The following is a 23,272-nucleotide window of genomic DNA, read 5'->3' on the forward strand; positions in this document are numbered from 1 at the left end:
AGAATGTTTGTTACAGTCAAAACCATAAAATAATCTAAACGAGGGGTTGGCGAACTATGACCTACAGGACAAATCTATCCCCCTTCCTGTATTTATAAATAAAGCTTTATTGGAACACAGTCATGCTCACTCATATTTTGTCTGGATTGTCTTCCTAGCTATAATGGCAGAGCTGAGTAGTTGAATCTACATCCTGTGACCCACAAAGTCTAAAAGATTGACTGTCTGGCCCTTTGCGGTAAAGTTTGCCATTTCTTAACAATGGGGCATACAAAAATAGCCTCCTTGTATAAAACCCTTTATTGAAATGGTATTTTCACTCTAAAAGAATTTTACCTATAATAAGTATGAATTATCCTGAACTTTGAAATTCCTTTTATGTAACCTTGAACACATCTAAAATATTATATAATTTCTTCAACATTCTTTTTTATAGAAATTATTTTATAAATACTAGTTAGAAAAATGCATTTTTTTTCCTTAAATGAGGCTGAGGTTATTGGGAGTGTGGACATGAGGCACGACAGACAAATGAAACTTTCTTCCCCAATAAAAATGTTCTTTTGGAAATAAACATAGGGTAAAAAAACATTTCTTGTATCTAGAATCAAGTAGAATAATGGGAAATTTTGGATTTATCACTTTATAAAACTACCTTACTTACTGACTTACTATCTGCCGCCTCCATTAAAATGTAGACTCTGGGCAAGGACCTTCTTTGGCTTGTTTTTACCACCGTGTTCCCAAACTTGGAACAGTACTTCAACCGTAGAAAATAAAGTAGCATATCATGAGATGAAGAAATATTTGTTAATTTGTTGGCTTCTGCTAAGTGAGATGGATATATTAGAGGGAAGATAATGTGGAAATTGGCATTAAACTTTTTAGTGGTCCAAGTTATTTAACATTTCTAGACTTTATTTCTGAAACTTAAGAATTGTATATAAGGCCTTTAATTCAGTATTGAGCTCCTAGTATGACCGACCCCAATAAATGGTAGCTGAATGCTGACACCGATCCTCTCATTGTTCAAATAATGGGAAATATGTTATCATTTTAAGTTTAGCCTAATGCTCCCTTCTCTCCCCTCCCCGCCATCCCCTTTTTTTCCTCCTTGATAATACTGTAACCGTGTGGGTTAGGGAAGCTCAGTACAAGTCCTTTCCTTCCTTCCTCACCCTCTCTCCCTCTGTGGCTTCATTGAGAACTGGTTGCTGAAAATTTCTTCTCAAGCCCCATCAACTCCTGTGACCACCTGAAAAGGATCTTTACAACAAAAGCCCTTTCCCTTACCTAGGGAGGTAATTATCAAGTGCTAACTGCCTGTTCTGGATTTCTCTGAGCCACACCCAATTTCAAGCCAAGCCCCAGCAGAGGGGGTCCTGGGTACTCAGATGGGCTCCAGCAGTTTCTTTGCTTCTCTCTTTTTACCTTCTTTCTCCCACTCTTCAAAGTCTGTCCAACTTTGGGTTATTTCTTACTCTCTAGAGGAAAAAATATACTTTACTTAGTACCCATAGTAAAATAGAGAAAATGCAAAGAGAGAGAAAGAAAATGAGACTGTGTATGAATGCATGTGTATGTGGTGAATATAATCTTCTATAAGCTAAAAGGTGTTATAACATGCTGATATTAAGTACTATTTTGTACTTATGTTTGTAGAAAAAATAATCTTTACGTGTTCTCAGATCATTTGGAAAAAGCCACTGATGCATTGCCATAAGTGATTTAAATGTTTAAGGTTTGAGTTTTTAGGAAAGCCGGCTGACTAGAAGTACAATTAAATATAGGGAAATGGTTTAAAGAGACATCCCTCTACACACTTGAGTGCTCACTTTTTTCCCCTCTGGAGTTGCTTTGTTATTGTAAATTGACAACTTTGCAATTAAAGTGATTAATGATGTGCCCTAGTGTTTATGGGTCCTGGGGTCAGTGAGCCCAAAGATGGCCATGCTGTGGGAAACTTGGATAGAGCTCATCTCACGGAAGATGAACTAAAAATCCTCCTCTTTTCTGTATGATTGTTTATGAGTTAAGTGTATTAGATATGGTTGAAGGCTTCACCAAGACATAATGAGTAATGTGAGTAATCTTTATCACTCCAGTTGTTGCATAATTCCTCATTCTTAAACACTAATGTGAACATTCATTGGCAACTTTTATTAGCTAAAAACGTATTACTTTATACAGCAGTATTAGAAAATTCATTGAGCGTTCGAACAATGCAGTTTTTCATGATTCCTTTGAATCTAATCTTTAATAGATCTGTCGCTTATTTATGGTATTATTTTTCCTATGCATTATTCTAACCAGGGCACCACAATTCCAGTTTTGAATACAACATTGTAATTTAGAACTCCTTTCAACTGTTCAGCCAGAAGTTCTGAAACTGGTTGTAATGCATCAGGGAATTTTATTTTGGATACTGCTCTCACAAAAGTCAATCAGCTTTCAAAATAGATTGCTCTAGCCACACTGACGGCTTTGTTCTTTGAATTCCATGAGCTGAGGATAGTACCGGGCCAGGGCACTAGCCTCCCGCCATCGTGGCTTACTCCCATACAGGGGCTTCGCACTAAGGGAAGAGAGAACAATAAGAAGACTGTTGGACCCGTGGCACCAAGCCATTGCCAGGATCTCTTCTGGTCTGAAACACACCACACTGCACAAAAGTGACTTGTGTCGCTCGCTGCGGTTGAAAGGGAAATCTATTATCCCATTGTGTATTTCCCAGGATTTGAACAGAAAAATGTAGCAATAATTTTTAATAATTATACGTCAGGTTTTAAAACTTTATTTTAAAGTCTTTATAAAATTACTTGCTTTTAAGTAATCTATCACATTTCTAAAGTAAAGGAGCAGATGCTCAATCCAATATTGTTCTAAAAAAAAAGAAAGACAACTATAAAAATTTTAATTTTGAGAACTGGCTTTCCTTATTCATATATTAGGATTTTCTCCTCAGGAAATATAGGAAATACATATTTCAGTTTGGTGAAGGAAATGAGATTTTCCTCGTTAAACATCGATTAAATTATGCTCAGAGGCTTTGGGTATCTTATTTAACCAAGTCCATGAAAGCACCATCTCAGTAAGAGCCATATTCTGTATGACAAAAGTTTTCCAGGATTTTGCGGACTGTAGTGTTTCTCTCCCTTAATTGTAGCCACCTGGAGGAGACTTAAAACTTTTCAGGCTCACAGAGATTTACTCTCTTTACTGTTTCTTTAAAATAGCATTTCTCAGAGGGTTTTTCCCTTTCCTAACTCCAACCTTGAGAAAGGTTTCCTGAGCAAATGAATATTCTGAAGACGAGTTCCATAAATGAGTATTCTAAACTCCAAATGGGTGTGGACCATGATCCACAGTACTTTCTTCCTGGGCATTTAAAGGCTTTGAGTAGTCCCTTTACGTAACTTTAACAATGCTTACGTAACTTTAATGCTTACGTAACTTTAACTTCAAGTTTTCTAGATATCTTTGATAACAGAACCTTTGTTTTGGGGGGTGGGGCGGGGTTGTGTTTTAGAAAGTAGTTTTCTGTGAAGCGTGCTTTGAGAAATAGTCTTATTATAAAAAATAGCACGTGTACAGTGCATAAAATATGGAAAACACACGAAAGAGAAGAAAACAAATATCATTCATAGAGAGCTTCTACTAAATGTTGGTGTGTTTCCAACCACTTTTTTCCATGCATTGATCATGCTCTATATGCTATTTTATATTTCTCTTTTTTTACTTAATATCGTAAAGTAAGTATGTTATCATGCAATTCAGAATTCTTTCTCAAAATGATTTTTAATCATTGCATAATGTTTCATCATTTGGTTATATTACAGTTAACCATTTCCTCATTGTATATTTAATTGGTTGTTTCCTATTTTTCACTATTATAAGTTATGCTGTAGGGAATGAGTATATTTTTACATAAAGTCTTTTTCCTCTTTTAGGTTATTTCCTTATGATAGACTCCCAGAAATTGATTTAATAAGTCAAAGGGTGTGAGCTTTCTTCAAGCCTTCTAAATTTCTAAATTTCTAAATTTCTAAATGCCAAATTATTTTCCAAAAGAGCTGTAATAATATATAATTCTTCCAGCAACAGAGTATTCTCACAAACATTATGCATTAATATTTTTTAAAAATCTTGACACTTTGAAAATAAAAGGTGTTGTATCTTTTTATTTTGTTGTTTTGTGATAATTAGTAAAGTTTGATATTTAAAAAGCTGGTGTGATTGCTGTTCATTATTCAGATTTCAATTGTCATGTATTCTAAATTTCCCAAGCAACAATAGTTTGTGTTGTAAGAATATGTAATCACACTTAAATATGAGATTTATGTACCCTACTGATCTTTTAAAATATAAATAGTGTATGTTATAGATTTGTATACGTATTTTGTGTGTTAAAAATGCTTTTCCAAATATTTTTAATGTGGACCAGTTGACTTCTTCTGTTTATTCCAAAAAAGCAAAATAACACATTACAATGAAGGCCATTTTAAACAGGATTCAAAAATTACATGTCTTAAACTGTGAACTCCTATATATATTCAAACAGGGGTCAGACATGTATCTGATTGGCATGTGATAGAGTAACTCTAAGGAACCTTCTAAGTTTTAATGATTCTAGGACTCATTTGGTAGTTATTTAAATAGTTAAACCAGAACTAATTTTTATTGCATCTAGTGTTCACTCTTCCATTTGACGTTTACTTATAAGCCATCTTTTTTTTCTTTTTTCCACCTACAAAATGATGCTTGTGTTTCTAACATGTAGTGGATTCAATCCTGGAATTTTGAGGACAGGTTGTCCCTCTTTGACTGCTTTTCTTATTTCATGTCATTGCACTTACGGGACTTTATCAGAAGGCAAGCAGGGCAGATATTCAAGATCCAGTTTAAAATTTTTTTGTGAATTCATATTTTAAGAAGTATTTTTGTAGAACTTTCATTCCATAAAATATGTTAAGACTCATTATGCGTTCTCAACAAACTAAGAGGTTGGGCTCTAAAGTTAATGAAAACTAACCATTCTGGGGCTTTTGTTGTTGTTGTTGCTAACCTGTTTAAATAAGAACTAACACCTAGAAAAAACTAAGGGGTTTGTTTTCATAGACGTAGGATATGTGCGTTTTCTTCTGTTTGGAAACCTAGTGACTGTTAAACATCCGTCTTTTGTATAAATTGTTTTTGTGTTGCTAGAAGAGCTCCATGTACCTTTAAGTGTCCAGATGAAAAATGAAAAAGAATATTGTCTTCTCTATTATGGCAAGCTTTCTGGTTTTTTTTTTTGGCTGCGTTGGGTCTTTGTTGCTGTGCGGGCTTTTCTCTAGTTGTGGCGAGCGGGGGCTACTCTTTGTTGCGGTGTGCAGCCTTCTCATTGCGGTGGCTTCTCTTGTTGTGGAGCACGGGCTCTAGGTGCACGTGCTTCAGTAGTTGTGGCACGTGGGCTCCGTAGTTGTGGCTCCCAGGCTCTAGAGCACAGGCTCAGTAGTTGTGGTGCACGGGCTTAGCTGCTCTGCGGCATGTGGGATCTTCCCAGACCAGGGCTCGAACCCGTGTCCCCTGCATTGGCAGGCAGATTCTTAACTACTGTGCCACCAGGGAAGTCCCATGGCAAACTTTCAATCATGTCTTGGGTAGTTTTAATGAGTAGATCCTTTGTGATTACATCTTACTGTGAAATTTCAATGAAAGGAAGATTCCACTGTTCTGTGTTTGAACTTGTTTCCTTTGCTTGTTATAATAACCCTATAAGCTAAAAGAGAAATTGTCTGATTGAGACCACACGTGGAAAGTTGTACAACTGCAGAGGGTAATTCTACATGGCACTAACCAAATGTTAGCATCCATTGTGGTCTCTCATTAGGTTAGCCAATTATTCAGTCTGTGCCTGCCCTGGCTAACCAAATTAGTTGTTATTGGGAAATTCAGTTGCTGCTAAAAATGTTGATCAGAGTTCATTACTAGGTTATGATCATGGAGACCAAATATCCTGTGTTAGCTTCTCTGTAAGTAAAATGATCTCATGGTTTGCATCTTAAAATTATCACTTATTATTTACCTACTATGGTTACATTTCTTGAATTCTGCACTTGCTGTCTTATCCTCAGGCTTATGTGTTGTGAGAGAAGTCAAACTGCTTCTGACATTACTAAACATAACATGTACCTTAATTCTGGGAAAATAGCCTTTAAATCATTGGAAGCTCTCCAATCATTTAGTTACTGTCCTTGACTACAGCCAGTGTATTGTAATATATAAGGACCGTTGGCCTTAGTGCCATCCTAGAAGTAATTTACTTTAATTTTGGAGTTTCTCATGTGAAGAATGGGGATAATGATAGTTGCTACTTTGGTTATTTGTCATGATTATATGACATACTCACTCCAAATCAATTATCGTTATTATTAGTCCATGATAACCAAAGGGACAGTAATAATGCAAAAAAGCATAGATTAAGAATAATATATTTGAATATGAGAATAGTTCTGTGCATGGATTTTTGTCCTTCTTCCCTGTTCTCTCCTTTCTACACTCATTACTGATGACCTATTACATGCCAGGTGCAGTGCTGATATAGACACAAGCGGGGCGTGGTCATTGCATTCACTGAAATTATAGCCTAGTGGAAGAACTTAGTTTGGTTTTAGTAGAACAGATACAGTAACGTGCACTGAAGAATATAAATAAAAAATTAATATGCCTTCAGTGACCCAGTTCAACCAGAATTTATTCAGTATCTTCACAAAAACATCCAATGTCCTCTGGGCATATTCATGGATGATAGGAGAAAAGGCAGATACTATTGGAGACAGAGATGCAGATTATTTGTTTCAGGAGCCATGCAGGGATCAGAAAGTCATGTTTATTTTACCTTACCCTTTTTGGTAGGGAATAGCCTTAATTTAAAGGTTAAACATGGATGCATTAGCAAACAGGACCGGTGTTTGTCTTTCCTCATTTGAGTGGGTAGAGTGGGTATTCATACACTAATGAATACCTAGTATATGAGGTATTGGATCTTACAGCATTTGAGCTGCATGAACTAATTAGATTGTGAATAGTAAAACCATGAATTATGAAACTGTAAATGCTGATGATTTACTATATTGAGGTATATAATAATAAAAATTCCATTAGTAAGAAGTTTGCAAAAATTCATGTTTTTTTCCTTTTTCTTTTTTTTCCTCAGAGCATCTGCTACACCCAAGCCTGAGCCGGTTCCTGTTCAAAAGGTGTGTTTCTAATCTAGCATCACTAGGACATTATTTGACTGTCCCTCTTGAACCACTGTAACTTGCGTTCCTGTCTCCAGTCATACTGACAATTTATAGTTTCGATGCAGTTCTCCGCACAGTTCTTCTTCTTTAAAGATGATGAGGGAAAGTGGAAATCAACACATACAGAATTATCATCTGAAATTATTCCTCATCATTTAAACATTATTTCCAATGTCGTATGTTATCAATAACTCATATCCAGATTTCTTACCTTCACTTTTAATTTACCTATCTCTATTCACATAATCTAAAAAGATGAATATCACAGTAAGTCTTTAATAACATTTTATTAGTAATATTAATGAGTTTTTAAATTACATTTTCAGAGTATTCTTGGATTAGGTTATTGGCAAGTACCCTTTTTTTCTCATATATATCCTGAAATTGTCCCAAGCCATTATTCATATAACCTGGTTTTGCGCTTTTGGGGGTTTTCTCCTTAATTTTACTTGTGCCTTTCCATTGAATTTATTTATATTGATTCCCAGAGGCATGAAGGTACTTTATCCCCCGCAGTTAGCTTTATTATTTCTGTAACATTAATTTAGATTACTTTTTTTTCCTTCAAATTAAACATAATAGAGCCACCATTGTATGCTTTTTAAGGAATTTTGATTGTTTTTCTTTGGGGATGGTAGGGACTTATTCTTGAATGTCATAGAAGCTTAAGCTGTTGTTTTTTGTTTTTAACTTCATACTTACTCTGGGATAGGGGTTTGTAAACACAAATTCTGTTAATTTTAGGAGGAATTGAGCTTTCTTAGTTGTTGTTTTTTTTCTTTGACTGATGGCAGTGAAGAAACATCTAAGATCTTTTTTTTCCCCTCATGTAACTACTAAATATTAAATATTTATTTTAGAAAAGGGAAGAAATTTATTCCATCTTTAGTGATATCTCACAACATTCCAGAGAGAGAAACAACAGGTGGATTACAGGAAAGGGAAAGGATTGATTTTGTTTTGTTGATTTGTTTGCTTTTTTTGTTGAGTTTTTTTTTAAGGGGCGATTTCTTGATTCAAAATAATTAGAATGTGCACATTTCTGAGTCAGATGAAAATGAACATTCCTTCAGTTGTTTTGTTTTGTTTTGTTTTTAATTGAGTTAGAAATGTGCTGCTGCTTCTGCATGAATCAAATAATTGTACTCTGGAGAGTAATTAAACAGGTTTGAAAGCTGGAATTATAATTGAGACTGGATATTTTAAAATAAATATTTTGGTTAGTGATGTTTTGTTTACTGTGGGGTATTTAGAAAATTTTCCTTTGGAATATGTCTGAATTCGTACTTATTTTGGCCTTTAGGCTTTTTGATAACTTTTCTAATCTATTTCCTAAATATTTTGAACTCCTTTCATTTTTATTAAAAAAAAAATATCTACTCAGTATGTGCGTCCGCGTTATGCATGCTGGGACCAGTTGGCATGCATACTGTGTTATATCAACTCATTGTTTTTAGCTGAAAATGTGTGAAGTTTGGCCTGCTAACATGATTGTGTTTGTCTTTTTACAAACTAGCTGTGTGTTCTTTTCAGTGGATCTATTTTGCATGTCTTTGGCCTGTTTTTGTGTATGTTTATTTTTATTTTACATAGGGAGAACCTAAAGAAGTAGTTAAACCTGTGCCCATTCCATCTCCTGCTGTGTCCAAAGTCACTTCCACAACCAACATGGCCTACAATAAGGCACCACGACCCTTTGGTTCTGTGTCTTCACCAAAAGTCACATCCATCCCATCACCATCGTCCGCCTTCACCCCAGCCCATGCGACCACTTCATCACATGCTTCCCCTGCACCCGGGGCCGCTGTCACTCCTCCCCCATTGGCTGCATCTGGACCGCATGCTAATGCCAGTGTTAGTGCTGACCAGCGGTCATCTGCACTGAGCGCTGGTAAACCTGCAGTTAATGTCCCACGGCAGCCCACAGTCACCAGCGTGTGTGCCGAGACTGCCCAGGAGCTAGCGGAGGGACAGAGAAGAGGATCCCAGGGTGACAGTAAACAGCAAAATGGGTAGGTGGCCAAGGGTGCTTTCTGCTCTTATCAAAACTCTTCTTTCAGGCAATTTCCAAGCAAAACTTAATTTCCATCCCCCCCAAAATCAGCTGTTCTTTGAAGGGAGGGAGATGAAGTTTCATTTGCTTCATTAACATGTAGCGTTATGTTACATACAATACAACACTTTCTGCAAGGCGATTATAGGTTAATCCAGACCTAATTATGCATTTTGACCTGTTATGAACTATGTAACAGACTCTGTAACTCTTTTTCTCCAAGTCCTGGCACAATATGGAGCAGCTGGCCCTTATAATGCAAGGCAAACCTTGAATCTTTCTTCCTCAATTTTTCCATCCTTTTATGAGCCACCAAAAGTTGAAACAGAGTGGTTGCAGTTGTGTCAGCTTATGTATCTCATGCTAAAGAGAGGAAATGAGAAGTCTGTAAGAAGCTTTTTTTCTAGGAAGTAGTTTTAAGACAGAAAACAAATTTAGTTTTGACTCATGTCTACGTATGATGCATTAGCTTAGGTCAGCTAGCTAAGCAACATTCTTTTCAGATAAACTTATGCTGGAATTTAGTCTTTAAAATCAAACAGTAATGAGAGGACAGTAACATTAAAGGATGCTTAAAAAATATCAGAAGTAAATTAGAGGATATTTCACTGTAAAAATATTTCTAAAATTTAAAGCAGTGGACACTAAATATATAATGTTAGCAGAATTTTTTGAAAATCCATTCCTTATAATTTTCCCCCCTTTATGGTACAGATTTTTAAAAAACTGGTTGAAGTCTGTTTTCAGCAGCCTCCATTTATAGACGGTTATTTTATTCTTTTTGGAATCCAGTGACCGTACTTTAAGCCAGTCATTTTTGTAAAATCATTTTGATCAGATTTATTGTGACAAAAGTGTCTTTTAAAAGGAAAACAAAAGGAAATAATTTGCATGCGTGATTGTTTTTACCAATGCCGGTTCCCAGGAAAATATAATTAAAATAATTGTGTAGATAGGTCCTTTCTGAGATAATCCCTTCTGAATGTTAATTCATGTAATGAAGGGGCTGTGCTTTCATAGCACTGCTGCCATGGCAACTTGGGGGCTTTGAAAAAGAAGGTGGCAGGGTTCCAGGCTGTTGCTGAGAGGAAGGGGCAGGTCTGGAAGGACAGCTACTGGGCCCTACATGCAGTTTTGTGGTGGTGGATGGCTTTTGAAAGTTTCGATGTATAAATTGAGAAAAACTAGTGTCCTAAGTTATCTCTTCTTTCATGTGAGGAAGAGAAGTAGTATGTAGTGTTGAGATGCGTTTGGTTATATATTTTTTGGTATGTCTTTTTTAAGACAATAGATTTTAGAGTAATCAAAGTAGTACCTTGAAAAAACAGATGCTGCCTGTCAAATGCTAGCCCCACAGAAAACTAAAAGCAGAAGTTTATTGTGTTTGTTAAATTCCAGGCTCAGTAGAAAAAAGTCCTTTGAAGGAAGTATTTGAGTTAAAATCTTTTCTCCTTGCTAACATTTCTTGAAATTTTATAAGAAAGCCTTCTTAATGGAAACTTGTAGAGATAAAAGCAAATTGAGGTTACGGAAAGGTACTACATTGAAAACATGTGAAAATACCAAGCTGAAATTGTGTTTTATGAGTACAGCTTTGGTGATCAAACTTGAAATGATTTAAAGCTTATTATTTTCCAACTGAAGCTGTAGGCAGAGGTATGGTTACAGGGTCTCTACAGTGGCTTCTTAATCAGTCGACATGTGGTTATCGAGCACATGCCTGGCGTTCAGCGCTGCACAAGGTTCAGGACAGAAGGGATTATTACATATTTTGCATCATTAACAAGCAAATTACTGCTTTGCATTCGTAAATTGATTGCATTTAAAAATAGCTTAATTTCAGATGTTGTCCAGATATGTTAGCACGATGAAAACTTGAAAACAAAGTATCTATGAAGTTCTGAGACATATTTGCAGTGCTCTTTCTCTTACTACATTTAGAGCAGAAAAATGGAAAATAAATCACACATTTTACTATTTACTATTCGGTGATGTGTCATTTTGAAGGGCAGGTGTTCTGTGATATTGATGAATTTCCTGCATCCGGTGTCAAACTATTTTCCTGAAATCACTGTCAGCGTTTTTACTAATTATGTGATTATTGAATTTTCCACATTTTTATAGTGTGACAAAAGATCTTCAGCAAAACTCTTTCACAGTTGAGGGTTGTTCCTTTTTTTTTAAGGGAGAGTTGTTACTTTTTATGAATTACTTTTTATTTTAAAACTAATTCATGCCAGTAACCAAAAATTTAGGAGTTTAGGAGGATGTGAAGTTAAATGCATAAGTTATCTTTTTCTTCAAAGCAGGAGGACTATTAGTTTTTAAGTGATTTATAGGCATCCCACCCAAATTTATCTAGGATTAATAAACGTAAGACACAAATAAGTGCTTATGAATTATGCATCATTACTGAGAAATAGTTATTCATCCTAATGGTATGAAATCTAACGATTGTGTTGCTATCTTTATAATATTTCTTAATAATACTACGTTAACATTCCTATTCCTTCTTATAAATAATAATGAACAAGGTACTTCTAAGAAATTTTTAGTCCATCTTGTACATATATGAATTTTTAGTTTTGGCTTACTGTCTTCTTCATTACTCTCCTTACTCTACTTAGAGCAAAATGGAACTTTATATTCCAAACTGGAAAGGAGTCTATTTTACATCAAGTAGTTTAACTGATTTACCTTTTCCCTTTCCATATGCCCTTGCATTATAATGTGCCACTGCTTTCAAGAGGTAAGTCTCTCATGCATCCTTAATTAATTTTAATTTCATTGGACTGCAGTTTCTTCTAACAGTTCTTATGTGGGATTTTGAAGAACCTGGCCTTGGAAGATACAAAACATGATATGATAGTAATCTTTTTAAATGCTTTTCTCTTTACAGAAAACAAAAGTGACAGAGTTAGTATCCACATTACTGGAGAGAAAATATGGTGACTTATATATGAGTAAACAGCATGAATGCCCGATTTTTGCAAAATTAGGCTAAATTTTGCAAAATAGCTGTAATTTAGAATAACCACATTTAGCCTTTTCAATAAGTTTGGTTTTGCATTGCTGTGTTGTGGTGAATTCCTTTATGGTAGTAAATAGTAGTGTTTAACTTTTATCATAAAATATATGTGGGGTTTGCTGTGTAATGGTTTAAAAGAGGTAATGTTCGGGGTAATTTGTATCAGTCAAGACTATCAGAATACAAAGATAAAGATAGAATGTAAAGCATAAACATATGTACCACTAGTGAATAGTACATATAAAACTGAGTTGTTTTCCAAATTCATATCAAAACCCAGTATTTCCCAGGTAAAATCTTTAAGAACCATTTCGATTTTTCAGCCAGTGTTACTAAAAGTTTGAGAACTCTATATATGCAGTTGTGTGTCACTGGATGATAAAAATTCTGTGCACCTTGGAATTTGTTAAGAGAGTTAAGTACCAGCTTGTTAAGTGTCACAGGTAGTTGGCATAGGCATTGAAAATTACTGTGGTATAACTTCAAAACCTTGCTTTTGTGTCTGTTGGTATTGATGATAAACTGGTGATTACTAGCTTTAAAAATAGATAAAAATCACATTAGGTAAGAACTTAAATTAATTTTATGTTATGATTATTCTGAGCATGTGCTGAAATTTCCTTATCATCATACTCTAGAGTAGAATTGGAAATATGAAATATCTATCTTAGACACACTGGAGGGATTAACTATTGAATTATTAGAGCAACTTTATTCCAGTGTGGCTATGATCTCACTAATTGAAGAGTTTCATGTTATAGACACATAAGAATATTGCACAATGCACTAGAGAAACACCCCCAAGCCCTGATTTATTGTTTGTCTATTTAAAGTTAAATTCTGTACACAAAGATTTCCACTAGTTACTAGATTCCAGTGTAACAATTTGACTTATAAAGGGGAAAAAAATGGGACTTGGAAAAATAAATTTAAGCATTTAGGTTAAATATACAGTTTTTAAAATGCAGATTAAGATACATTAATTTTTTCATTATTACTAAGCATTGTGCTAGATGTTTTGAAATGCAGTATGTGATTGAATTCTCAAGTGATAGAGCTAAGATTCAAGCCTAGGGTTTTTTGAAGCCAAATTTTGGTGTGTCTTGCCAAATTTTTGGTTCTGTCACCTGTTTGTGCCCTGGGCTTATTTCTGTTACTTTGAATTAGTATTTGTTTTTCATGGTTATAGACTTGAGGATAAATTGAGTGAATCGAGGCTACATGAGTGAATAATGTGCATAAACTACAGTTGGGTTTGATAATACTTTTTCTATGTTGAGTCGCTGGAGGATCTATTCTAACAACAAATCTGTATTTGTATAGTTTTCAGAGTGCTTTCAAATACAAAAACATACACCCTTACAAGAATTCTGAAAGATGAAGAAATTGTAATCCATTTCACCATTGAGGAAAAGGAGGCTTCTTGGGGATTGCAGCTTGTCCAGGCACAGAGGAAGTGGGTGGCGTAGCTAGGGTGAAAAGCCACGTCATCTGACTTGTCACGTTGGCACAAATGCCACTGTGGTGTATGTTGGGCTATTCCACTTGGGCACATTTTCTAAAATTCATGAAAATATCTGTTCAAAGTATTAAAATTGGCATCTTTAGGTTTTAACTAATCAACCCTCTGCTGGCTACCCCTTACCACATCATAGAATATTTCCCCCCAACTTCATTTTGACATAAAACTTCTTCCCTAAATTTTAAAATGTTTAAGTATATATCTAAGATTTTATTCTGAGGTTATTCAGAGGAGGTTATTTTGAAAAACTGTTTCCCTGCTATTTAAAATAGCAAGGCAGAGGAGAGAATGCTTTGCATTATGGTTTAGAGAAGACTAAATGCCCATAAATTACTGAGATTAACTTAATCCTGCATCTCACCCCCACTCAGCAAAACTCAGCCCTTTATTGAGTTAATGAAACTGACTTTGACGTGTGGAAATACCGCTTAGCTACAATGCACAGTCTTAGTATTCAAACTGGCAGGCAGCTTTTCTCACTGCGTTTATAATGAGTAATTAGTTACTCTGACTAAACATCATTGTGGTAGGATTGATTCAGCAATGCATAGAGAAGCTGTATAGCATTTTATACTTTCATCGTCTCTATACATAATAGAATGTGAATATATTTGTTTTTCATGATTTTATGCTTAATAGGCTATATGAATGAATTATGTCTTTCCTCTTTAGGTGTTATTAACCTAGTTCTTTTATCATATCAAACATGCCTTTCTGGGCAATAATTAGGTTGCTGATAACACAGAACTCTGGAGTTCCTACAAGTGAGCTCTAAACTTCCTGGAATTTGCTTCTGAGTGAGGGCGGTGGTAATGATGGACAGGGGAGAGTATGAAAATTGAGTAATAGCCTATTATTTATGACCCACTGCTTCATATATTTTTCATCATAATCACTTCATTTTAAAAAATAAGAGGAAATTTTCATATAGCATATTATTCCTTTATAATGTATGGCTCAGGATAATTTATGTGAGAAGATTACACTTGCTATTAGTAATGTATACTTCTTATCTTATGTGAGACTGAAAGATTTTCTCTTCGTCTGCTCTGATTTTAAAAGTGATTCTAAAATGATCTGTTTCTATATCTTACATCTTATTTATATTTTAATCTCTGCCTTTTATTAGGAACCATGGTAGGAATTTGGATTCACTTTAAAATAAATTTTATAAAAACCTAGAAAAAAATTTTAAATAGTGAATCTTTCTTGGTATTAGTAACTTGAGACTTCAACTAGCATTAATATATAAAATATTTTTCAGTGTTTTTTGGAAACAAACAAATACAGATAAAACTGTTCTCCAAATAATAACAGTGTAACAGAATTTTGACTAACACTTGTTCATTTTTGTTTGTCTGCATTTACATGATTATTTTGAAGCATGATGTTTGGTGTAATGTCTTCATTTTTTTGAATTTTGTTATTTCATTTTTTCTTCTTTTTTTTTTTTGGCCTCATCTTTGTTGCCCATCATCCTGGGAACATCACTGTCTTCTCTACTCTATCACATCTTTCTGTGTGTGTGTTATTCCTCCTTCAGTAACCCTGGCACTGTGTAAGTACCTCATCAGTGGTTTCTTTTCTAATTTTCATCATTGTCTCTCTGCAACTTTTCATCTGGCTTTCAACTTAACACCATCACCAAATTTTGTTAGTCTCTTCTCATTGCTTAGAATTTTCAAATATATTAGGAGCCTAGGAAACTTGTTTTCCATGCTAGAAAGCTAAACCTTCAGAAAGATAGATTATTATTATAGACAGTATATACTGGAGTTAGAGATATGGTTGGGGCCTCCCGTGTTTAATATTTTTTAAAATTTTGAATAAAGTTGCTAATTTTGAATGTCTGTATTTTGAAATTGTTTGCTCTTGATAGTTGAATTTATATTCTATCCCAAATACATTTCAAAAAATCAAATTATTGAGATTATTCCCTTCTTTAATCATAGTCATGAGAGTTTCAAAGGCAGTAAACGTTTAGAAACTTTCTATCACTTGACACAGACCTTAAGCTGTGGTGAATGTCACAAAAGAGTCTAAGACGCACTGTACTTTTCACAAGTGTGTTGTGGCTAAAAAATATTCTTAAGTGGTGATATTTTATTAATCTTGGTGTCTTAGCTTAACACTATTTTTTTGTATTTTTATAGTCCAAACCTTTTATAGAGGATAAAACAGTCTTATAGCTGAAATTGGCACCATTTAAGAGTAAACACTTACTGACTATAGAGAAATTTAAAACTATAAGTTTAGTAGCTTAAATATAAAGTTTTTCAAGTAATTGCATAAGATAAAGTGTTGTCTGTTTGGGAATCTGCCAGAGACAGTGTATTTATGAAATAGCGTATGTCTATTATTTTGTAATTAAAGAAAATTATGTCTATTTTAAAAAGGGTTAGGAGGTTTTGTTCAATATCAGTAAAAGCTATTTTAGGTATTTCACTCCTGGAATATTAAAATTTTATCATAAATAATAATTTGAATTACTATTAAAATATGCTACTAAATATACCATTAAATAGTATTAAAATACTATTATTAGTATTATGTGTAAATACTATTGATTCTGTTCTTTACATATATGATGACTTGTAGTCTTAGAACATGCATTGCAAATAGTCTTTCTAATAATCATAAAAGAACACATTATGTTACTTTGTGTTAGTGTGGAAAGCACTTTTACATACTTTACCTACCTTATTTATTCCTCAAAACAACCCTTTAAAGTAGATGCAATCCCCATTGCTCAGGTGGTAAAAATCGAGACTTGGAGAAGTTAAATGACTTGCATAAAATACACACTGAATGGAGGATGTATGCTTAGAACTACTACCTGTCTGACTGCAAAGCTACTGTTAACGTTAATTCTACCATGTCACTGGGCAAAAACTGTTCTAGTGTACTGAGACAGTTTTTGATGGTATCCCTATTACAATGACAGCAGTCACGTGGCATTCTGATAGCAATGTGATTTTTTAGCAGTGAGTTAACCTAGCAGGTGTTGCCACACACATCTGGCACTCAGGGTACTTTCTCTGCTTGGATCTTGTGCCACTTGTCTGCTAGTCCTTCTTCTCTTCTGAAACAAAACTCATAATTTAGTTTGCATTTATCCTATTTGGGGGGCGGGATTGAGAAGGGAGGAGTATTTATAAAGTTACCTAGATCTTAGGTTAAAGTGTTTAAATAATGTACATTGTAAATTCCGTAATATTGGTATTTATGCTTTCTTAATAGAAAAATGAATAGTCTTAGCAAACTCAAAGTTCTTGAACTCCGTAGTTTACACATCCCTTTCACATATATTATTTCATTTAATCCTGAGAACAGTGCTACTTTATATGTGATATTCTTATAAATGAAAAAACTGAGGCTCAGTGAGATTGACTAGTCAAAAGTCATAGAGCCACAATTCATATCTTGGTCTTTTGATAAATATTTTGTTGGTTTCTGATAGACCACAGCTCTTTACAGCAGTGATCCTGCACCCAGCTTTATTTAGGGTTAGGGATATCTATACACAAAAATGAGAACACTGTAGAAAATAAGTTCTGACCCTTTTCAAAATTGTGTTTGGAATTGTTGGTTTAGCCTGTACTAAACCATTCATGGCTCCTGGGCCCGGTGAAGAAATGATCATTTAATTTTGTGAAAGCCAGCATATTTTAGCAGCATACGGGTATTTAACAGTGGCTGTGGATGTAGTCCATATCTGCTTCGTTAGCCATAAGATGAACTATACCAGTAATTTTGAATTGTTTGATTTTAATTACTGTGGACTTTGCAATTTCTTGTTATTTTCCTTCTTTTCTTATTCTTTTCTTTTCCTTTTCTTCATGTTGAAATCTCTCTTCTGCTGCCTTCTTCTGTCAATTAAAAGGAAAATCCTACCCAAACGGTAAACTTTCTGTTGAATAGCCATCTATACTATTATTTTATATTAGCATATAAGTACCTTTTTTTAAACTAATTAAAAAAAATAACCTAGTCTACTCTATTTTAGAAGGATGCTTTCTTTTTTTAAGAAAAATTGTTACTGAGTATACTTGAAAAAGCAAAATACACAAAAGGAACATTGAGGATTAAATGTATAAGTTATAAATAATATGGGAGAAGTTATTTTATCCTTAACATAATTATAAATATTTTAATCCTTTTTTTTTCCTTTTGAACCCTAGCCCACCAAGAAAACACATTATGGATCGTTATACAGAGTTTTATCACATACCTACTCACAGTGATGCCAGTAAGAAGAGACTGATTGAAGATACTGAAGACTGGCGTCCAAGGACTGGAACGACTCAGTCTCGCTCTTTCCGAATCCTCGCCCAGATCACTGGGACTGAACGTAGTAAGTGAATACCTAGGGATTCTAATGGATGACTATTTCTCTGCCACAGAGAGTGGCATTTAGACTGATGGACAGTTATTGGAAAATAGTAATTTTCCTGAGACAGTTTTCTTTTAAATTATGCCATGCATAGTGGTACTGTAAATAAGCAACCAGCCCAGGAGAGTTATATTGAAAAGTGTAGCAGTAGTAGAAGTTATAGTACTGACTATAGCGTATAGCCAATGCCAACGTGATAAGGAACTTTTTTAGCGGCTCTGTGTAACTTGACCATTTGGTACTAATCGATACAGGTAATTGCTTAAGTGATTTTAAAGTTAAAAAAAAAGCAAACTGACATTGTTTATTTTATTTCAGTGAAAGAATCTGAAACTGATAATACAAAGAAGGCAAAGTAAGTTGTCCTTTCTTTTGGTAAATTGAATGCTTTCCTTTTATGAATGGTCTCAATTTGTGTTTTTTCACCTTTTCAAGTGAATGGTATGGCATTTTGTCTTTGCACCTAGGAGCTAAGCTTAACTTTGGTGCCTTTTGTGGGACTGAAATGTACAACTTACAGATTTTTAAATTAGTTGATGCTGTCTGGATTTTTTGTCTGTGGCTTGTTTTCTTCAGTATTGAAGTGAGTGGGCAGAAGGTTATATCTGGGGGCGCTTTGCTAACACTACAGATGTTTGTGAATGAGTTCATGTGTTGTCTTGCAGTCGCTTTGTTTGGGGAAAAAAAAATGGACGTTTCCAAGAGGGCTCTAGAGATTAATTTCTGTACTTCTAAACATGCTCTACCCTTGAAATCTTCGCTGTTAAACAAAACAGCTCTGTGAAATTAAGCTTTTGGAAGGCACGTTTTCTGCATGGTGATCTAAGTGTAGAAACCTTTTCTTTCTCTTTCTTGTGACTCTTCTATCACTCTCTTTTCTTCTTTCTTTTCTTTTTATTTCCGCAGGGAAAAGACACCCCTTCACGTCTTTAGTCCCAAATACACAAAATTACGTGACTGGCACCATGAAGTTTCAGCACGCGCTCTTAACGTACAGTGATTTATGAACCTTGCCCCAAGAGCAGCCAGCACATGCCTTTTCGTTCCCTTTTTCTTTTCCTCCAACTTCATAGCAAAATCCGTTTCAAATTTGCCTTATGAAAGACAAAATAGAATCTTTTCTATGCTTCTCTAACCATTTCCTGCCATTGTGAAAACAAGGAGGATGAACACGTTTTGTGCTAGTTGGTAGCTCACAAATGTTAAACCGAGAGAGCGAAGTAAGGAGCCAGATTGATTCAGTGGATTTACATGTGTTTTTATTGTTATTATAGGAGTAACCTTGGAAAAGGAATTCTTTTCGTAAGTGGAATCTGGTTGGTTGGTTGAAGTAGAGGTGGATGAGCAAATAATGTCCTTGTCTAATTTGGAAAATACTTCCTTTATGTTACTGCATTTCCCAAGGTTACTTTATTGTAAAGTTCATTATTACGTAATGTTCAAAGTGGGCTGTAAACGCTTCTAAGTAAGCAAATATGAGGAGGCAAGATAAAAGAGAAATGACTTTGTTAGAATAGAGTTCATTACAGATTTGGGTATTTTTGTAAAGCAGAAACTATTGAGGATGACTGTCTGAAGAGCAGGAGGGCCCAGATTTGGCTCCCAAAAAAGGAAAGAAGAGAATTCTGCCCCTGTTTGCAATGGGGAAATAATAGTGTTCGTTTGGTTTCGTTAGTTTTAAAAATCCTGTTTTCTACCAAAGCAATTATTTCTAAGCTGGTGGATGTGTTTAGGATATAGACAACTTCTAGGTATAAGCTATAAGTAAGTTGAAGAAAAGATAGCTTTGCTTTATTTCTAAATCAGGGGAAATGAACATAAAATAAATTGCAATATGAATGATTCTTTATGCAACATCAGAGAAATATTTTACTTAGTGATATAAACTATTATGCATTATTGCTGTTCCAAGGAAGCTCTGTTTTGGGCTTTACATGCAAGCTAAATATCTGACCAGAAATGCTTTCTGTCTTGTAATATAATGTATTATATATTAGATTAAATTCAATAATAAATGCATTTTGAAGTTTGGAAAAGTATTGTAATAAAGTTGCCTTTAACTTAGCTTTGTAGTTGTTTTCTGTTTCCTTGAAGCTAGTAACAAGCCTTTCAAGACGTACATTATCACTTTGGTAAAATAAATAATTCTTCTGACATTTAATTTGGACAACATTTTTAATTTTGTGAGGTTGCTAAAATGTGAGTGTGGAATATGACAAAGATCCATATTTTTTTTCCTGCATTGTTTCATTATTTTACATAACGTCTTATGTGAGTAACAGGTAAGATCAGTTAGACTGGGGCACAACATAGAATGAGGCTTTGTGTCAAAATTATTACTGAAGCATCTTTGCTTGCATTCAAGGTTCCGTTTTTATTTTTCCAGGTTTTCTTGATTTTAATGTCACTGTAGAGTAGGAAAACTGCCTGATAATTTTGAGAAACTAACATTAATTTCAGTTAGTGATTACTATTTAAAATTTGGCATGCCAAAAGTATTCTTTAAAATAATTCTAGGATTTATCTATGTTCATTTTTACTATATAATATATTACGATGTCTTTCTTTTAATTTCATCAGTACTTTTTCAGATGCTCCTTATGATTTTATGTTTCTGATATCAATCCCAGTTACCACTGTGTCTCTGGCCTCTGTAAGAAAATCTATTTACTTACACCAGCTTTTCCTATACCCTTTAATTCTTCATTGATCTCAAAAGATGATGCTTGAAAGAAGAATCAAATTCTCATGAAAATAAATGGTCTGGGCAGAGTAAACATGGTATTTTACACCAAGAACCAAATTTCTAGAATAACTTCAGAGTTGAGAGAAAGAAAGAGCGTTTTAGGTAAATAAAAGAATTTTTCCTTAATAAAGACAAGAGAATGTATGTATGCATGTATGTAGAGCTTTATAACTTGAAATAGGTGCAGTTGAAAATAGGAGTTTAATGCCTTGCCTAATTAAAGATAAAATACTTGATGTCTTACTGAAAGCATAGATTTAGATAAATGGAATGGTCCACATTTGAACATGAGGGTAAATGTTCAGCCAGGATCGCAAAGGACATTCCATTTGACCCTGTCAGAGGATAAATTCCTGTGCTCATTTAGCCTCCTGGGACATCTTATAGTCCAAGCTTAAAAGCTAGCCAAAAATTATAAAAACTTCTTGCAAAAATATTGTTGTAAGTCTAGTGACCTAATTTATAGCTTGTTTTTGTTTGTCTCTCTTATACAGACTTTCTTTATCACAGGCTTGTTTTTCATGTAAAATTAGAAAGTTACTCTTCAGAATTTTCAACAGTTTTTTTCGTATAATATTTTACCAGCCAGAAGATAGAATGTCTCCCACACAGTCAGTCTTTTTGCTACTTGAAAAACAATTATCTGTGGAAACAGAAACCTACTCCTTTTATACATCATTATGCCCTTTAGGAAGACTCAGGTAAAAAACGCCCTAGAGAGCTTGTTTAATAAAAACTGTGGTGTTAAGAAAGAGAGTAGCAGTCCCTTCTTTTATTCTTTTTTTTTTTCTGAAATATAGGATGAGTCGATTTCCCAAAACAAATAATTTTGCAGTAGTTGTGTTGCTGACGTGTATTTAAAATCTTATAAATTGTAAATATTCATTTGTTGCCTGCATTCATTCTTTCACATGAATAATTACTGAATGCTTAAATCCCAGGGACTGATGTGTGCTAGGGATTCAGAAGAATAGCATATCAATATATAAATAAGATAATCTAAGATAATTGTGTTACAAAGATAATAAAATAAGTTAATATAAAGGAAGTTTGGCTTAGGTAGGGTGGGATTACTTAGATTGTGCGGATTTCTGAGGAGATGACCTTAATGCCATCACCTGAGGGAGGAAAAGGGGTCAACCGTGTGATGGCTTGGGGTGAGTGCTCAAGGCAGAGGAAACAAATGTGGGAATCCCGAAGTGGAAAGGAGCATGGCGGGTTCACAGAACCAAAAGGACAGCGTGGCCCAAATGTGGCATGTGAAGGGAAGCATGATCCAAAAACACAACGCTTAATGCGTAGAGGCAAATAATATACGTTCCCAGTACTGTCCACAGCATTTTAAATGGGAAGTTGTCTAGTTATCATATCTAACCACCTTCAAGTAAAATTAGAAAATGAAGAATCGGGGAGGTTATCAACTTGCTAAATAAAGTATACCCACCTAGTTAGTGCCAGCCCTGGGCATAATGATCAACTTAATGCTTTTCCCATTGAGACCCACTGAAGTCCTAGAAATGTAGTAGATGTTGGTAACATATTTGTAGGGAACAGAATGCCCCTTAAACACACATGAAGTCACTCAAAAACAAAACTTTCATGTGTAGAAATGGAACATACAATGCTCTCTTCATAATTTAGTGATGAATTTGACAATTTAGTCTTCTCTATAAAAACCTGTCTTGGTTTTCACATGTCACCTCAGCTCCAGCCACCCACCCCCTCCTCCAAGGCCGCAGTCTCCGTGAGTAGCTGCCCACATGAAGTGAACTGAGGGTCGGGGGGAGGGTGGAGAGGAAGCCTGGTCGCTGTCAGGCCGGCTGACTGGGGAGGACCTTGCTGGCTCTGTTAGGTCCTGGTTTGGACCTCAGTTGTATCCATTCTCTTCAGCGTGGGCCTTGTCTTCACCTTCTCATCATTCTCTCCGTCTGGGACACTTCTCATCCCTTCTCCTACATTTTGAAACCAGATCACAGACACCATTTAGGGAGATCATTAAAGTGAAAGATCAGTTTAGGGTAGCCTGAAACGTGTATGGAAGTCAAAAGAAAGACACTTTTCTTTCCCTCGAGTAAAGGATGTTTGTCGATTCCATCAGAAGCACCCTGGGAGTAATGAGTAGGTAAAGGTATTTCTATTATAAATAACTTTTGTTTCCTACCTTGGTGTTTGTAGGGTTTTGTTCTTTATCCTTGCAATAAAGCAAGTGTACTGGCAAAAAAAAAGAAAGAAAAAAGAAAGAAA

At 34.8% G+C, this 23,272-nt stretch overlaps 1 protein-coding gene across 7 annotated transcripts in view; it reads left to right on the top strand.

The window, feature by feature from the left end:
* The window catches only part of PDLIM5 (PDZ and LIM domain 5), a 219,809-nt gene that overhangs the window by 112,193 nt on the left and 84,344 nt on the right, over positions 1–23,272 (top strand). For 3 of the 7 annotated variants that reach the window (XM_029234674.1, XM_029234670.1, XM_029234669.1), the window contains exons 4-7: positions 7,199–7,241; positions 8,880–9,298; positions 18,071–18,243; positions 18,601–18,637. In XM_029234674.1, the coding sequence (XP_029090507.1) occupies positions 7,199–7,241; positions 8,880–9,298; positions 18,071–18,243; positions 18,601–18,637 (672 nt within the window). Of the gene's footprint in view, positions 1–7,198; positions 7,242–8,879; positions 9,299–18,070; positions 18,244–18,600; positions 18,638–19,188; positions 20,235–23,272 lie in introns of those variants that run through there. The other 4 variants (XM_029234673.1, XM_029234675.1, XM_029234671.1 and 1 more) reach the window with 4 other exon arrangements.

The sequence above is a fragment of the Monodon monoceros genome, unplaced genomic scaffold, assembly GCF_005190385.1.
Source record: "Monodon monoceros isolate NGI ecotype Baffin Bay Population unplaced genomic scaffold, NGI_Narwhal_1 Super_Scaffold_20, whole genome shotgun sequence".
Taxonomy (NCBI): domain Eukaryota; kingdom Metazoa; phylum Chordata; class Mammalia; order Artiodactyla; family Monodontidae; genus Monodon; species Monodon monoceros.